Below are 17169 nucleotides of genomic sequence, written 5' to 3'. Positions count from 1 at the left end.
CAAAAAATGCTATGGTTACCTATTGAATGTCATCAGTATGACGTGTTCTGATGTTCATATATTGGCATAAATGGACACAGGCAAACATATGGTCAAAACGGGTCCTATGACAACAGGTATAATGGGGTTTGCATTAAAGGGTGGGGCATTCATTCCCTATTTCAAATTTGGCCTATTTTCACATTTTCTGGAACCGGCACAAAAGGTTCGGATTCTGATGTCTGACATCAGGGTTTTCTGGAACCGGCACTGTGTCTGCATAGATGTCCATATATGGGCATAAATGGACACAGGCAGACAGATACAGATATCTCCATATCTGGGCATAAATAGACACAGGCAAACAGATGGTCAAAACAGATCCTATGACAACAGGTATAATGGGGTTTGTATTAAAGGGCGGGGCATTCATCCCCTATTTATTACATTGTTCCCGAGTTGGCCAGGTCGCCGACTAGGGCGGCCGAGCTTCTAGTAAATAGTAAATTGTCTGTTGCTCATGTACAGCTGGTAGTGAGAAAGATTTACTGTGGTGATTGAAACAAAAAACAAAAAAAACGTAGGCATTGCCACATAGGCATAGATGCCTAGCAGCGTCGCCGGTTCGATTCCAGATCCGGACGACCAACAAATCTTAAAAATAAATACAAATGAAAATAAATAATACAAAACGTATAGGTCTTGTCCAGACACCTAGGCTCAGTGAAGCATGACAGCGTGTGTGTCACGGGTTCGAGTCCCGACCCTTTGCTGCATGTCACTCCCCATCTCTCTCCCCCATCTCCTGTCAGCCTACTGTCTATCCCTATCAATAATAGCATAAAACTATTTAAAATAATGAAAAAATACCCTTTTTGGTCGGAAAGTTAACATATTAATGATTAAAGATGGTGTGTAGATATTATTTTTTTTACTTCTTTTTTAAACGTCGGTAGACTACTTACTTGGATGTGCATGCATTATATTTGAACTGCTGCGAACCTTTGACATTACTATTTAGCATTTAACCTGATATAAAATTGGGACATGGCTTTATCGCATGCGCTATTTTCTGTTTCTTTAAATAGATACAAACATATACACACATGGATGCACTTACTAGTACTCAATCTCACTGTCTCTCCTACCCATATGTCAAGCTGTTATTAGCTTCTGTGTGTGCGTGCGCGTGTGTGTGTGTGTGTGTGCGTGTGTGTGTGTGTGTGTGTGATTCTTGACTACTTAGCTTAAAAAGCCACTCAAAGAGAAAATCCCCACCAATGTTTGGCCTTGATTTTACAACCATGCGGTCGCCTTGTGGTTCATTTTCGATGATGCAGACATGATCTTATTTCTGTCCTGAGGATGTATTTGTTTGACTGGTAATGGAACGTGACATGGTAAAGGTTTTAAAGAAATAATATTTGGTTTGTTCTTTGGGTTTTGCTCTTGTCATGTAACCGCTCCTAAATAAGCACACATGGTTTGTTATTTTGGGACAAAGTGGAATGAAAGAATGTAGAAGGTTGAACTGGGTTGACGGTCTCTGCATTGAGATAATTGGAGCCTTTTGTTTTGTGTTCCGACTCAGCGACGTTAAAGTGTCCGTCAATCAGCCATGTCTGATTCAGCCTCGCCGTAATACGGTAATCACCACGTATAAAGCCAGCTCCAAGTAGTCTGGGATCACTTCACTTTTCGGGGTTGTATCCGGTCGGGAGCGGAAACCACAACACGTCGACATGTTGTAGTACTCAAAGATTACAATTTGGCCGGAAAGATCAAACCGGATCCAGTTTTAACCCAAAATAATTCCCCTGCGCTCCAGGACATACTTTTAGGGCCTACCTAATAAACACCTTGATGCGGAGTAGTTTTGCTCGTTTTTTGCTTTTGAAAAATGTGTTTGGTATATAGGCTATGCGTCTTTTAGTCCAACTCATATTGACTGGCAAGACCACACTAGGCTACTCGAGCATTTTAATTGGGATAGGGGAAACAAATGGGGCGAACCAAATCAAAGCAACGCCGTTTCTTCTAGTGGTTTCCGCTTTAGGCGGAAACCAAATGGCCTGTTGTGAACGAACACCAGGCTTTCCCCCAGAAAGCCTGGTGAGGCGAGGTTAGCTCCGAGTGAGATATGTCTCCGCTTATGCACGTGGTTGCATGGCGTGTTCGCGCGTCTGCATTCTGCGCCATTATCAAATATCGTACAGCAGGGGTCTTCAACGTTTTCAGGCCAAGGACCCCTTAGCTGAGAGAGAGCTGAAGCAGGGACCCCCAGATTCCATATAGTTTCATCGTTTGACAGCACCATCATCAGTATATTTTGGATTCATGTTAAAGTGTGTCATCAGATATTTAACCACTTGAACTGTCAATACTTAATAAACTTGACCTTTCACTCTGTACTTAGTCTGCTCTTTTCCCCCTCTACACCAAAGCTATTTGCTGAAAATAGCCGATCTACAAGCTCACAACACCTCGCAGCGCGAGGCGTTGTGAGCTTGTAGATCTGCTATTTTCGCAAAAGTTCTCCGAATATGGATGCTAGGGTTCAAGTGGTTAATATCTACCACACAACGATTTGGAGGACCCCCTGTAGTAACTCTGGGGAGTATAATGTATGGTAGTTCACAAAGGGATTTCCTCCGGCAAATAATACAAGTGAACCTTCCCCCCCCCCCCTCCTCCTCCTCCTCTCTCCTTTCCTCCATCCTTCCATCCCTCCGCCCGACCCCCCCCCCCTCCGTCAGCGGAGGTGCCTAATTCACTTGATGAGACGTGGAGCATAAACATTTCCCCGGCAATTAGAAAACGTGCGCGTGTGGAGCGGAAGCGGTGCGGCCGGTCAGAAGCTGTTGGAGGCACTGCTGTCAGATGTCAACAACAGCCCCGGGGGCAGGAAGTGGCAGTGTTTGGGGGCCCGAATACACCCTGACTGCACCCCCACTCCTCCTCCACCTCCTCCCTTTGTACCTCTTCTCTCTCTCTCTCTCTCTCTCTCTCTCTCTCTCTCTCTCTCTCTCTCTCTCTCTCTCTCTCTCTCGCTCGCTCCCCTTATCTCTCCCCATTCCCCAAATGTCTAGTATTTTGCCCAGTGGCGTCAGTTCAGAAAAAGCTAAGGTATGGCAACATGACTGGAGACACTAGTCATGTTGCCATCCATACCTTAGCAACAGGCATGATACATTTATTTTAAGAAGTACATTCAATTTTTTTCCCCCGTTTCTACGGTTTCTTGGGCTGGATATGGCAGCCGGAACGGTTGTTCAAGTGCAGCTAAACTTGGCATAGGCTTTAGTAAACGTGCCACAATTAACAATAATGAATTGCACCTGTACCATTTTGTCAAGATGAGGAGAATACAAGTGTTGAGAATATCATTATAATACCTTGTTAAAGTGACCATTTTGTAAAATGTTGCATTAGTAGTTATTTTACTGTAATTTAACAACATAATAACCAGCACAGATAGACAAAGAGACATTCATGGATTTATATTTAAAAGTAACTTTTATGTTCCCGCCTGGACCCAGGGTATGGCAGCTGCATACCCCTGCCATACCCAATTGACGCCCCTGATTTTGCCCCCCCCTCCCCCCCTCTCTCTCTCTCTCTCTCTCTCTCTCTCTCTTGCACGCACACATGCACACGACCACGGTTTTCCCGCCTGAGCACAATGGTGGGGGCGCAGGTGTGTGGGGAAGTTGGGAACACACCACTGACTATTGGCGATGATGGAGAGGTTATATACGGTGGCTTTAATGTATTGAGAGGCACTCTTGCCGATTTCGTAAGTAGGGATGTTCCTAGCGACTAATTTCACTGACGTGTACACGACAATTTTGAAACCAAAATGTATTTACTGAGCACACTTAGATCTAGGGCAAACCTCATTTGAAAAAAGTATCAAGAGTATATAAAAGCCTTTTAAAATGTTATATAATATTGAAATCTTGCTCAAATTAATCAATTACATCATTGCGCGAATCTAGGTCAGATCAATAATTAGCACATCAGTCGCAGCTGCTACAACAGCTGACGTCTGACTGGAGTCGCTATACTAACTGAGCAACAGCTCTGCTCTCTTCAAAGTTAGCTACATAATGGTATTCCATTCTCAGCCAATGTATGATTAAGCATTCTCCTTAGCTTGTTCTTACCTCAAAATATGGATTAATTCATGGACCAGATCACAGATGCAGCGTGCAGGGTATCCTACTCGAGGTAACGAGTGATTCACATCCAGTATCTTTAAGATACACTTCGCTTTGCCATTAATTTACTCACACAACTTTTCAGAGTTATGAAGACACCAGGCAGACAGCCTGCCTGGTGTGTGGCTGCGTGCAGCCATGCACACTCACTGCAGGTCACCACGACCACTGACCACAGCACGCAACAGTCAGACTGTGACACAGACAGTCATGCTCCCAAATCAACCAAGGGAATGCTTAATTTGCTTGTTAAAAAGTAACATTTTATTAAGACAAGACAGTAATATTGGCGCAGAATTTAAATGTTTAATAAAGTTAATATCTCAATAATTAAAAATATATTTAATTGCGACCGTCAGGGAGCAGTTTACTATGAAAACCTCCACCGGCCGTCCGTCCGTCCGTCCGTCCGTCCGTCCGTCACACGTCACACCTTTGCCCTGCTCATATCTCCGCATCAGTATGACATCACACCACATGTGTACACAAACCTTTGTGTACGTTGCTGTGGCAACAGTCTGTTGTTGCTGGTCTGTTAGTGTACGTTAGCAACCACCTTAGCAACCATGGTTTTACCCTAGCAACCAACTGTTTACCCTAGCAACCAACTGTTTACCATAGCAACCATGTTTTTTTACCCTAGCAACCAACTGTTTACCATAGCAACCAGATACGCAGAGCAGGGATCTCCATATATGGGCATAAACAGGTGACATCACACTGATGTCAGATACTCAGAATAGGGATTTCTCCATAATATATGGGCATAAAAGGGATTCTGTTAGGGATCTCCATATATGGGCATAAAAGGGATTCTGTTAGGGATCTCCATATATGGGCATACAAGGGATTCTGTTAGGGATCTCCATATATGGGCATAAAAGGGATTCTGTTAGGGATCTCCATATATGGGCATAAAAGGGATTCTGTTAGGGATCTCCATATATGGGCATAAAAGGGATTCTGTTAGGGATCTCCATATATGGGCATAAAAGGGATTCTGTTAGGGATCTCCATATATGGGCATAAAAGGGATTCTGTTAGCTGTTAGTGATCTCCATATATGGGCATAAAAGGGATGCTGTTAGGGATCTCCATATATGGGCATAAAAGGGATTCTGTTAGGGATCTCCATATATGGGCATGAAAGGGATTCTGTTAGGGATCTCCATATATGGGCATAAAAGGGATTGTATCCCAGATGATGCCCTGTTAGGAGATCCACACTAACAGAATCCATATATGGTCCTACCGACAGCTGCTATAAGCCAACCCTGGCGATAAGGTCTGAGTCGAAGAAATGCTTCTTTCCTGGCAAGAATTGCCCCTTTATACTGTAGGGCTCGTTTGTGTATTGTATGACATCACGCCACATCATCAGCTGAGGACTGTGTGATGTCATCATATCTCCATATATGGAGACATAAGTTGCTCATGCCCAAATATGGGCTGGTGAGGTCAGACTTAGTGTGATGCGTAGGTTATCTCCATATATGGAGATTCAACTTCAATGAGTAACCATGGCAAACTGTCAACTGCCCGTATGTCTTGATAATTGGTAAAACAAACTTTTGGCCTATTTGTGGAGATAAGCGACCAACGGTCGCTTATCTCCCGATTAGGGAGTCTTACTGGTTGCGACCGTTAGGGAGCAGTTTACTACCAAAACCTCCACCGGCCGTCCGTCCGTCCGTCCGTCCGTCCGTCCGTCACACGTCACACGTCACACCTTTGTTTGTGTACGGTGTGATGTCATATATCTTCAGTATGACATCACACCACATGTGTACACAAACCTTTGTGTACGTTGCTGTGGCAACAGTCTGTTGTTGCTGGTCTGTTAGTGTACGTTAGCAACCACCTTAGCAACCATGGTTTTACCCTAGCAACCAACTGTTTACCCTAGCAACCAACTGTTTACCATAGCAACCATGTTTTTTTACCCTAGCAACCAACTGGGCATAAAAGGGATTCTGTTAGGGATCTCCATATATGGGCATAAAAGGGATTCTGTTAGGGATCTCCATATTTGGGCATAAAAGGGATTCTGTTAGGGATCTCCATATATGGGCATAAAAGGGATTCTGTTAGGGATCTCCATATATGGGCATAAAAGGGATTCTGTTAGCTGTTAGTGATCTCCATATATGGGCATAAAAGGGATGCTGTTAGGGATCTCCATATATGGGCATAAAAGGGATTCTGTTAGGGATCTCCATATATGGGCATGAAAGGGATTCTGTTAGGGATCTCCATATATGGGCATAAAAGGGATTGTATCACAGATGATGCCCTGTTAGGAGATCCACACTAACAGAATCCATATATGGTCCTACCGACAGCTGCTATAAGCCAACCCTGGCGATAAGGTCTGAGTCGAAGAAATGCTTCTTTCCTGGCAAGAATTGCCCCTTTATACTGTAGGGCTCGTTTGTGTATTGTATGACATCACGCCACATCATCGGCTGAGGACTGTGTGATGTCATCATATCTCCATACATGGAGACATAAGTTGCTCATGCCCAAATATGGGCTGGTGAGGTCAGACTTAGTGTGATGCGTAGGTTATCTCCATATATGGAGATTCAACTTCAATGAGTAACCATGGCAAACTGTCAACTGCCCGTATGTCTTGATAATTGGTAAAACAAACTTTTGGCCTATTTGTGGAGATAAGCGACCAACGGTCGCTTATCTCCCGATTAGGGAGTCTTACTGGTGATAACCCCTTCTTCCCACTACTATAAGGATTTATATTGTCTGTGTTATTGTTTACAACCACAATTATTCACGTGTGGCAAGATCGCAGTTCCACTAGTTTTACTAGTAGGCTAGTGTAGGTTTAGAAGCCTTTTCAGAAGTTAATTCAATGTTTTCCATTTAATGATTGCCTTTATCGTCATCTTGCGCTAATGCATGCAACTGTTTTCGCCAGGTTTTAAGGTCTTAGTTGTTTCTCATAAGCTTGCGACCCTCCTTGCCCATTGGCCCCCACCGTTGCGCTCAGGGTCACCGGGACAACCGCAGTCGCCACATGCACACACCTTCAGTCCAGAGGCATGATGCCTGGTTCTTTCCTCTCTCCCTCCATCACCTCCAGGTCTTAGGTCTTGGGGGGCTGGTGTGAGTCCCGGCCCCTCCTCCCTGTTACCTGTCCCCCCCCGTTCAACACCCCCCACCCCCAGGGGCGTCAATTGGGTATGGCAGGGGTATGCAGCTGCCATAAATAAAAGTTACTTTTAAATATAAATCCATGAATGTCTCTTTGTCTATCTGTGCTGGTTATTATGTTGTTAAATTACAGTAAAATAACTACAAATGCAACATTTTTCAAAATGTTCACTTTAACAAGGTATTATAATTATATTCTCCATACTTGTATTCTCCCCATCTGCAAAGGTGCAATTCATTATTGTTAATTGTGGCACCTTTACTAACATGCCAAGGTTAGCTGCACTTCAACAACCATTCCAGGCTGCCATATCCAGCCGTAGAAACGGGGGGAAAATTTAACTTCTTAAAATAAATGTATCATGCCTGTTGCTAAGGTATGGCAACATGACTGGTGTCTTGCACACGCGCCTTCGCGCGCGTGCAAGACCCCCCGTTAATTTGTCATTTTAGAGGTATTAAAAAGTCCTTAAATTGTCACTTTAGAAATGTGCAGATACCCTCTATACACTTAAACATTATGTTGGTTTGTTTACTGTTGAGTGAGGAAACAATGTTGCACATTAAGTTAATCATTTAGGGACCCCCCAAAATAATTTGGGGACCCCCCTGAGGGTCCTGACCCACAGGTTGAGAACCACTGGTGTAGTGTGGGAGAGAGAGCAAACAAACAGAGAATTAAAACACGGTGACGTATGCAGGGCTCGCCGTGTGTGTGTGTGTGTGTGTGTGTGTGTGTGTGTGTGTGTGTGTGTGTGTGTGTGCGCGTGTGTGCGTGTGTGTGTGTGTGTGTGTGTGTGTGTGTGTGTGTGTGTGTGTGTGTGTGTGTGTGTGTGTGTGTGTGTGTGTGTGTGTGTGTGTGTGTGTGTGTGTGTCTCTCTGGGGAGGGTGTTATTTAGTGTTGATGGTTTTGTAACCGACTGGATCCTTTCACATGGAGAGCTTTTCTCAGATGAGGTACTTTTTTTCATGTCAGCTTGAATCTTATTCTGCTTTTGGCTTTCCTTATAGAGGGTATGCGCGTGACATCATCATCCTACCAGGAAATTATGCGGGAACGCCTACTGAGTGGCAAAAAACTACTTTCTGGCCTTAACAGCCCATACATCCAAAAAGTAAAGTCCTATCCGATTGCTTTAAAAACGATGTTAAATGACGTTAAACTTACTTTGGCACTCACTTTGCCAGTCGATTTGCCAGTCGATTTGCCATTCACTTTATGGATGCGCTTACCCTCTATATACTGTAACCTGACCGGAGCTAAGGAGCGTGTGGCGATGCTGATGGTGAAGAACGGGGAGGAAAGGTTTTGTGGCTAGCGCACTGTGTGTGTACACATACACGTGTATCCGTGAGTGTGTGTGTGTGTGTGTGTGTGTGTGTGTGTGTGTGCGTGCGTGCGTGCGTGCGTGCGTGCGTGCGTGCGTGCGTGTTTTTCATGGGTGCATGCATGTGGTGTGCTGCACTATGTCCAGGTCTGGATTGTGTCCACACACAGGATGTGGATACAGAGAGTTCTGTCTGTCTGTCTGAATCTATTGCCCACCGCTGCTCTGTGCCAGCAGCTCCTTCTTTCACCCATCTTGCAAACCTGGGGAGTTCAGTCACCACCAGCCTGCCGCTGCTTCCCAGGAAGCTCCCTGTCTGAGATATCAGACATGCAGGGGCGTCACAAGGGGGGGAAACGTGCGGGACTGGGTTACTAGGGCTCCAAGAAGAGGGCTTTCATTATGTTATACTTTTGATACTATTGAAAAAAGTTTGTAGATCTGCTATTTTTGAAAAGTCGTGAAAATGTGTGCAAATATATGTATTTTTTAAGCGAAACATTTTAACTCAAACCTTGCTTCTGGGGGGTCCCTGGAACTAAATATTTTGAGATGAAGGTCCGTAGCCAAATACATATCAATTTGGGGGTCCTTGACATGAAAAAGTTTGAGCACCACTGACATAGAAACATAGGTTTTTCAAAAAACCTTAGAAGGATTTGAAATATTCAAAGACTAGAAATACACAAATTCTTCACGATTGTTCAAAAATAGCGAGTGCCGCGCTGCGAGCTTGTACTGTATATCTGCTATTCTTCAATAGTTAAAGCACAAAATAATGCGTTCCCAGTCTAAATGGGTTAAACCCCCTCCCCCTATGAAGAACATTCATGGGGGGCCCGCAGTAAATCCCTGTACCCAGGGCCCAGAATTTGGTGCGACACCCCTGCTGACAAGGCACGCAGGGCAGGCCGACAGGATTCACATTGACGCCTGTCAGTGTGAATCCTGTGGGCCCGCGTGCCTGCGGAGTGATAAAAAGTGATAAAAGGCCAAATTAGTGGATATTAGGGGATATCTTAAAAAGTCCTGGAATAAATTCCTTACCAAAAACTTTCTTCACCAATGTGTTTGTAAAGGTGTCTGTCTAGTAACACATCCCACAAAGACTGATATTCAGTTTCCCTAGGAGAATCCGTGACAGCTGCTGAAATTTGGGGTCCCTAACTATACAGGATAAAACACACCAAAATAAATATGCTTTGGGGTTTTTCATGATTTAGAATCCATTAAAAAGTGATAAAAGGTCAAATTAGTAAGGGGATATCTTAAAAAGTCCTGGAATAAATTCCTTACCAAACACTTCCTTCACCAATGTGTTTGTAAAGGTCTCTAGCAACACATCCCACAAAGACTGAAATTCAGTTTCCCTAGGAGAATCCGTGACAGCTGCTGAAAGTTAGGGACCCCAACTTTCAGCGGATTTATTTGGTGTGTTTTATCCTGTATAGTTAAACTATACAGGATAAAACACACCAAAATAAATATGCTTTAAGTAGCATGTGAGGGGTCAAACTTGTTTTACACAAAAAACATTCCTTGGGATAAAGGCGGCTCCCAAAAAACTGTGAAAAGTGATGATTCATCCATCAAACCATAGTTTTTTGGGCAGAGGAATATTTTTCGTGCAAAATGAATGCTTGCAGTGGATTCAGAATCATGAAAAACCTCTAGTTTGACCCCTCACATGCTACTTTTCCTGTATAGTTAATTTAATGGGACCCCAACTTTCATCAACTGTAACAGATTCTCCTAGGGAAACTGAATTTCAGTCTTTGTGAGATGTGTTACTAGAGACCTTTACAAACACATTAGTGAAGAAGGTTTTTGGTAAGGAACAGGGACGTGCTGCCCATTGGGAAAAGCGGGACAACTCCCGAACGGCCGGTTCATTCCCGGCCGGTCCAGACCGGCCATTAGGAAAAAAAATAAAAATACAATGTCGGCCTTCGTTCCATTTTCGGGGCTGGGCGGCCAACAAAGTAATTCGTCACTGTCGGGCAGAAACCTTGTATCTCCAAGTTTCAAATTTGTAAATTTTTTCGCAAAGCAAAGCCCTGCTTCATCATACAAGGCCGTCGCATAAAAGTAGCGAAAACAGCAGATCTACAAGCACACAACGCCTCGCGGTGCGAGACGTTGTGTGCTTGTAGATCGGCTGTTTAAATCATTTTTAAAATGGTTTTGGACATACAAGGTTTCCACCCGACAATGACGAAATATAACTCATGTAATTTGGCCCACTGGCTTGTCACTTGTCATGATCTGAAATGGCAAATCTTTGAGTAGCAGCAGTGCTATGGAGAGAGATCTCTCTCTATAGCACGCAATGAGGGCCTCTCCAACTCTTTTTCCCGGGCTGAATCAGGGGCCCAGCACGTCCCTGGTAAGGAATTTATTCCAGGATATGGCACTATTTCTGAAGATATCCCCTTACTAAATGAGAGGCAGCGGGTTGGGACAGTTAGAGCGGGGTGTGGTCAGAGGTGGGCTCAGCGTAGCCTGACAGCACGTCGCAGGTTCGAGTCCCGATCCCGACGGCCTTTGCTGCATGCCGCTCACCATCTCTCTCTCTTCGATTTCCCTATCAATAAAGGCATAAAAGCCAAAAATAAAAAATAAAAAATAGGTGGATATATGTTGATGAAAAAAGAAAATCTTTCGCTGGTATGTTTTTCAGTATATCCAAATGTGTTTTTTTGACTTCTCTAAACACTATAATATTGATTGATTGATTGATTGATTGATTGATTGATTAAATATTTTATTAGACAAAAATTAAGAACAGTAGAAGTACAGTAAAAATCACACCCGTGTGAACTGAGCGGTGGTTTCTAGATCTATGAATTCTGTCACCCCCCCCGGAAACGTATAGGAAACGTATTTATTCATGTATTTTACAGTTTATTACAACTCTGAACTCTGCCAGCCACCTGCACTGTCTCATCTTCTGTAAGAGAGGGAGGAGAAGGATGGGAGGAGGGGAGGGGAGAGGAGAGGAGAAGGATGTGGGCCAGGGTCTTACTGGCTGCTTGGCGGATCTCCTGCCGTTCACACGGAGGGGGGGCTGTTTGTTTAAGTGGCTCCGCATGGCAACCACTTGTGAGTGGCTCCTGTGAAAGCCTCCGCTGGCTCAGCATGAAGGGGCGACATCCCCATCGAATAAACACCGGGCTGACACTCTCCTTGCGCCCGTCTCTCCCCCACCTTCCTCTCCCCCTCTCTGCGCCCCCTGACTAATGCGCTCTTAATGTTGTGCACGGCTATCTGGCTCGGTACACCTTCACTGTAAACCCCATGTCAAACGGAGCGCCGCTGCGCCCTCTGTTCTGCAGCCAGTAACATAGGTGACTTCCTCTCCCAGTTCTGTTCTGCAGCCAGTAACATAGGTGACTTCCTCTCCCAGTTCTGTTCTGCAGCCAGTAACATAGGTGACCTCCTCTCCCAGTCCCAAGCACCTTCTGTCAAACCCCTTTGCATTTCCTTTGATGTCTCTCTTTTCTCTCTTTCTGCAGTGATACTCAAACTCATGCCCGCAGGCCACTTCCGGCCCCCCAAACAATCAATCAATAAAACCAGTAAGACTCCCTAATCGGGAGATAATCGACCGTCACGTCGCATACACAAACTTTAGAAGGAAATCATAGCCAATCAGGAGGAATATGGGAAATGGGACAGATCCATGTTGATGACATGACTTTAGAGATACTGTGAGAAATCAGGGGTGGAGGTTGTGATTTGCCATCCAATTTGCGTGATTTCAGGCCAAAATCTGTAGGAGCAGTGTTCAAAAATGTGTTTGAAAAAATCGGCCTGATGGTGGCGCTAGAAGAGGGCCATGAGAGAAATGAGGGTGGATGTTGTGGTTAAGATTAATGACGTTATTATCTTATCTTTGATTACATTACTATTACATGAATAATCATCCAGGAAGGCAAAACTGTGACACTATAATACCACAATAGCACTATGTTTAATTTGCCGGAAAACAGTGTCAGTTGTTAATTAAGATTGACAATATGAGGCGCCAATGAAAGTCGTCAAGTATCATTAATGTTGTCATTTTATCAACTAGCCCCGGGTCCTTTTTCCATTTTTGTAATGCAGCCCATTGGTTCAGTTATTTGAGTATCCCTGCTTTATGTGTCGCTGATCTGGTCTATTGACATTCTAGGCCTACTGTAATCGGTATGGAGAGCCGATCATTCTTTTTTCTTTAAAGATATTTTTGGGGTTTTTTCTGCCTTTATTGATAGGTGTACAGTAGGCTGAAATGGGGAGAGAGATGGGGGAATGACATGCAGCAAACGTTGTCAGGATCGGGACTCGAATCTGCGACGCTGCAAAGGCTGGATTACCAGCCTATAGGTGCCTGGACCACTACCCTGTGGCCCAGGCTGAGAGCCCATCATTCTGATCCACCCAAACACCACACCATGTCATTATTTAGCAAACTATCAAACATCAACAAGAAGGGGAATTATGTGGTGTAGTGATGGTCGTTCTTAAATCCATCCATCCATCCGTCCGTGACACATGCCTGGACAATCACTGTTCTACGTGGTTTTTCATGGCTGACGAGTTCTGTGTGTCTCGTCTCTTTCAGATATGGACGAGTGTGAGAACGACTATAACGGAGGCTGCGTCCACGAGTGCATCAACATACCAGGCAACTACAGGTGCACCTGCTACGACGGCTTCATGCTGTCCCACGATGGACACAACTGTCTAGGTATGGACGCTGCTGTACTTCATGGCTGTTGATCACGTTTTGTTCAAATACATCTCTATCAATATATCGTCGTTGTCGGGTGGAAACCTTGTATCTCCAAGTTTAAAATGTGTCAGTTCTTTTGCAAAGTAAAGCCCTGCTTCATCATACAAGGCCGTCGCACAAAAGTAGTGAAAACAGCAGATATACAAGCACACAACGACTCGCACCGCGAGGCGTTGTGTGCTTGTAGATCGGCTGTTTTCACTAGTTTAAATAATTTTTAAAATGATAAATGCAAAACAAACGGTTTTGGACATACAAGGTTTTCACCCGACAACGACGATATCAATGTATCGATATAGTGTGTGTGTGTGTGTGTGTGCGTGCGTGCCGTGCGTGCGTGCCTTTGTGTGTGTGTGCGTGCGCGCATGTGTGTTTGCGTGATATTTTTATGCGCGCTCTGCACCCTGTATCTGTTGCACTTGTCTGTTTGGCTCCACACACCGTTCTCCAGACGGGAGCCTCTGTCATCGTTCTGCAGTGCTTCCATGAATTTCTCTGCAGTGTTGGCTTTGGGAGGGTCACCGGGGTTGAAGAGTTCTTCTCCCTGTGATATCTCCTCCGGAGTAAAGGACTAGGGCGTCTGTGCTGTGCTTTATCACTGACAGATCCAGTCCATTTAGCCCCGGCCCCCGCGTTATTGACTCAGTGTCAACCAGACAAATGCTTTTTTTTCTCTCTCTGCTCCGCGCAATACGAAGCCCTACTTGGATGTGCTTGGACACATTTCATCCTTTCACCTCCCCCCCTCCCCCGGTCGCTGACTGACACGAGCAAAATCAAAATATGTCATTTGGATGCCCTGCGCATAACCCAAACATCTTTGGTCTGACATGTTTTGGCATTTATTAAGTGTTATATATGGCTCTGAGAGCTGTTGGGTAGAAGCAGGGGTGTCGCACCAAATTCATGGGCCCTGGGTACAAGGATTCACTCACATTTGAATATTTCAAATCCTTCTAAGGTTTTTTGAAAAAAAAAAACATGCTTCTATGTCAGTGGGGCTCAAACTTTTACAGGTGAATGGACCCCCTAAATGATATGTATTTGGTCACGGACCCCCATCTCAAAATATTTAGTTCCAGGGACGCCTTCCAGGGACCCCAGGGTTCGCTTAAAAAATACATATATTCAAAGATTTGCACTCATTTTCACGACTTTTCAAAAATAGCTAAAGTATAAAATAATTAAGGACCCTCCACCTTGGGCCCTAGTAACTCAGTCCCACTCCCCCCCCCCCCCCCCCCCCCTTGTGACACCCCTGGGTGAAAGGAGTGAGAGAGGATGTGCTAATAACTGCAGCCAGCAGCTCCAGAGTGGCTGTTGAGTTGTTCGCTCGGCTCAGACTGTTTTCATAGGGAACGGTTTCTACCTGTCACTCCAGTGACATTTAAAGAGCGGGAGAGGATTCTAAGTGTGTTCCAATGACATCATCTGACTTCCCATCTAGCCAATCATGTCACGCTAATGGTGATTTATTGGACAGATATGGATGATAAAAAGCCCATAAGACATTATAACGTCTGCAATATCACATCTGACAAATGATTAAATCTTGCATAACCAGATTGTACTGCGGGGTTGTCTGTGAAATATCCATTCTGATCGGAGCTCAAGGGCAGAGTATGGCATTAATGCGACCAAGGTTATGCATTCATAATACCAGTAAGACTCCCTAATCGGGAGATAAGCGACTGTCAGGTCGCATGTACAGTATAGACAAATTGGCCTGTAAGTGGCATTGGTTCCTGAGTGTAGCTTAGATACAGTAGGGGCAGATAATGTGGGTTTTAGCTGTAATGGGGTGGTGGTAAAAGTTGTAAGAATATGTTGGTATGTAGGTGGAGCAAAATGTGTAACATAGGTATTGTGTTGAAGTATGTCTGTCACAGATTGCTTTGCGTGATTTCAGGGCAAAATCTGTAGGATCAGTGTCCAAAAATGTGTTTTGCAAGAATCTCACCTCATGGTGGCGCTAGAAGAGGGGCATGTGAGAAATGGGGGGTGGAGGTAGTGGTTTGGCAGCCAAGGAGTGTGTGTGCAAATTTTGGCATGGATTGGGGCAACGGTGGCGGAGATATGAGAAGGGCAAAAGTGTGACGTGTGACATGTGACTGACAGACTGACAGACAGACAGACTGACTGACAGCCGGTGGAGGTTTTGATAGTAACTGCGACCTGACGGTCACAACTAATGTATGCATTGCCAGTACTGTAAATTGATACATTTGTCAAAATGGTATATTATCTTGAATTTTTAATTTGACTCTGTCTTCCGAATTTTCCACCTTTTAAAATGTAACCCTAAACTGCAGACCTGACATGGTTGGTAATTGCATTACAGATTTTTGCCTCCGGACTTGCCTTCACTTAGACTTTAAAGCACAGTAAAAGTCCAGATCCATCTTTTACATTCATAGAGTTAAATAATTACTCAGAATTCTTAGCCCTGGAAACACGGTTCCTACTCTCATCACATAATGGTACTGTACACGATACTGTAGATAGATAGTTTTCATTTGGTAGGCTACATCCAATGTTTATGATAGCTAGTTTAAAAGGATTGCAGGGGGAATTAACTTTAAAAAAAAAAGAATGCTTATAACCTCTGTCTGTTTATTAAAAAAGAAAAAAGAAAAAAAAATCCCCTTGTTTAAAATGCACCAATTTTCTGTTTGGGAGGCTGTGTGAGGGGCGTTGCTGGCAACATGTCTTAACCCATTTAGGCCTAGAATTATTGAATGCTTTATACAAAGCAGATATACAAGCTCACAGCGCGGCACCGAGTGCCGCGCTGCGAGCTTGTAGATCTGCTATTTTTTAAAAGGTCGTGAAAATATGTGCAAATCTTTGAATATACGTATGTATTTTCAAAGTGAACGTTTGTAACTCAAATTTTGCTTCTGGGTGGTCCCTGGAACTAAATATGTTGAATGGGGGTCAGTGGCCAAATACATATCATTTTGGGGGTCCTTCACATGAAAACGTTTGAGAACCACTGACATAGTAGTCTCTCAAAAACAGACTAACTGAGCTCCATTTAAGTGAAAAGGACCTTTTCTGTGTTGATGGCTGGCCAGATTGCTGACATAGAAACATAGGTTTTAAAAAAAATCTTAGAAGGATTCAAAAGACACTTATAGAATCGGGTCAAAATTCTAATTTTCACAATTTTTCAAAAATAGCAGATCTACAAGCTCGCAAGAGCTTACACTAGATCTGTGAGATTGTATATGTGAGATTGTATATCTGCTATTTTTCAATAGTTAAAGCATAAAATAATGATACACAATATAGTGTACCCGTTCTGAATGGGTTTTAATAGCATTTGGTGTTTGTTTCCTTTGTGGCTGTCTGTACTGTATGTGAGCCCTTGAGTGTCTACAGCTGGTGTAGGTTATTGGTTAGATTCCGTGTCAGATGGTGTGTTGTGGTTTGCTAAAGACACTGCACATGGAGGGAGGGGAGAGGGGAGGGAAGGAGGGGAGGGGAGGGGTGGGTGGTACTACATGTGTTTGTGCCACTTACTTCAAAACGGCGGAGGCCACAGACTATTATACGTGAGTCATGTGTGAACCCTCATCACCTGCCCTTCATGGTTGGCAAGAGGAAACAAGCCGCCCACATCTTTAATAAACAAGTTGAGTAAAGACTTCTTTTATTTGATGTCGAGTGCAGATACAGCCTCCGTTGACAG

The 17169-nt window shown here is 44.1% G+C and overlaps 1 protein-coding gene across 2 annotated transcripts in view; it reads left to right on the top strand.

Moving 5' to 3' along the window:
• The window catches only part of scube1 (signal peptide, CUB domain, EGF-like 1), a gene marked incomplete at its 3' end in the record, with an annotated part of 208444 nt that overhangs the window by 19191 nt on the left and 172084 nt on the right, over nt 1-17169 (top strand). For both annotated transcript variants that reach the window (XM_080754594.1, XM_080754593.1), the window contains exon 3: nt 13305-13430. In XM_080754594.1, coding sequence (XP_080610720.1) covers nt 13305-13430 — 126 coding nt within the window. The remainder of the gene's footprint in view (nt 1-13304; nt 13431-17169) is intronic.

Source organism: Nannobrachium achirus (assembly GCF_963921795.1).
Source record: "Nannobrachium achirus genome assembly, chromosome: 23".
In the NCBI taxonomy this organism is placed as follows: Eukaryota; Metazoa; Chordata; class Actinopteri; order Myctophiformes; family Myctophidae; genus Nannobrachium; species Nannobrachium achirus.
The sequence above is the reverse complement of the archived record's forward strand: the minus strand, read 5'-3'. Positions and strand labels throughout refer to the sequence as shown.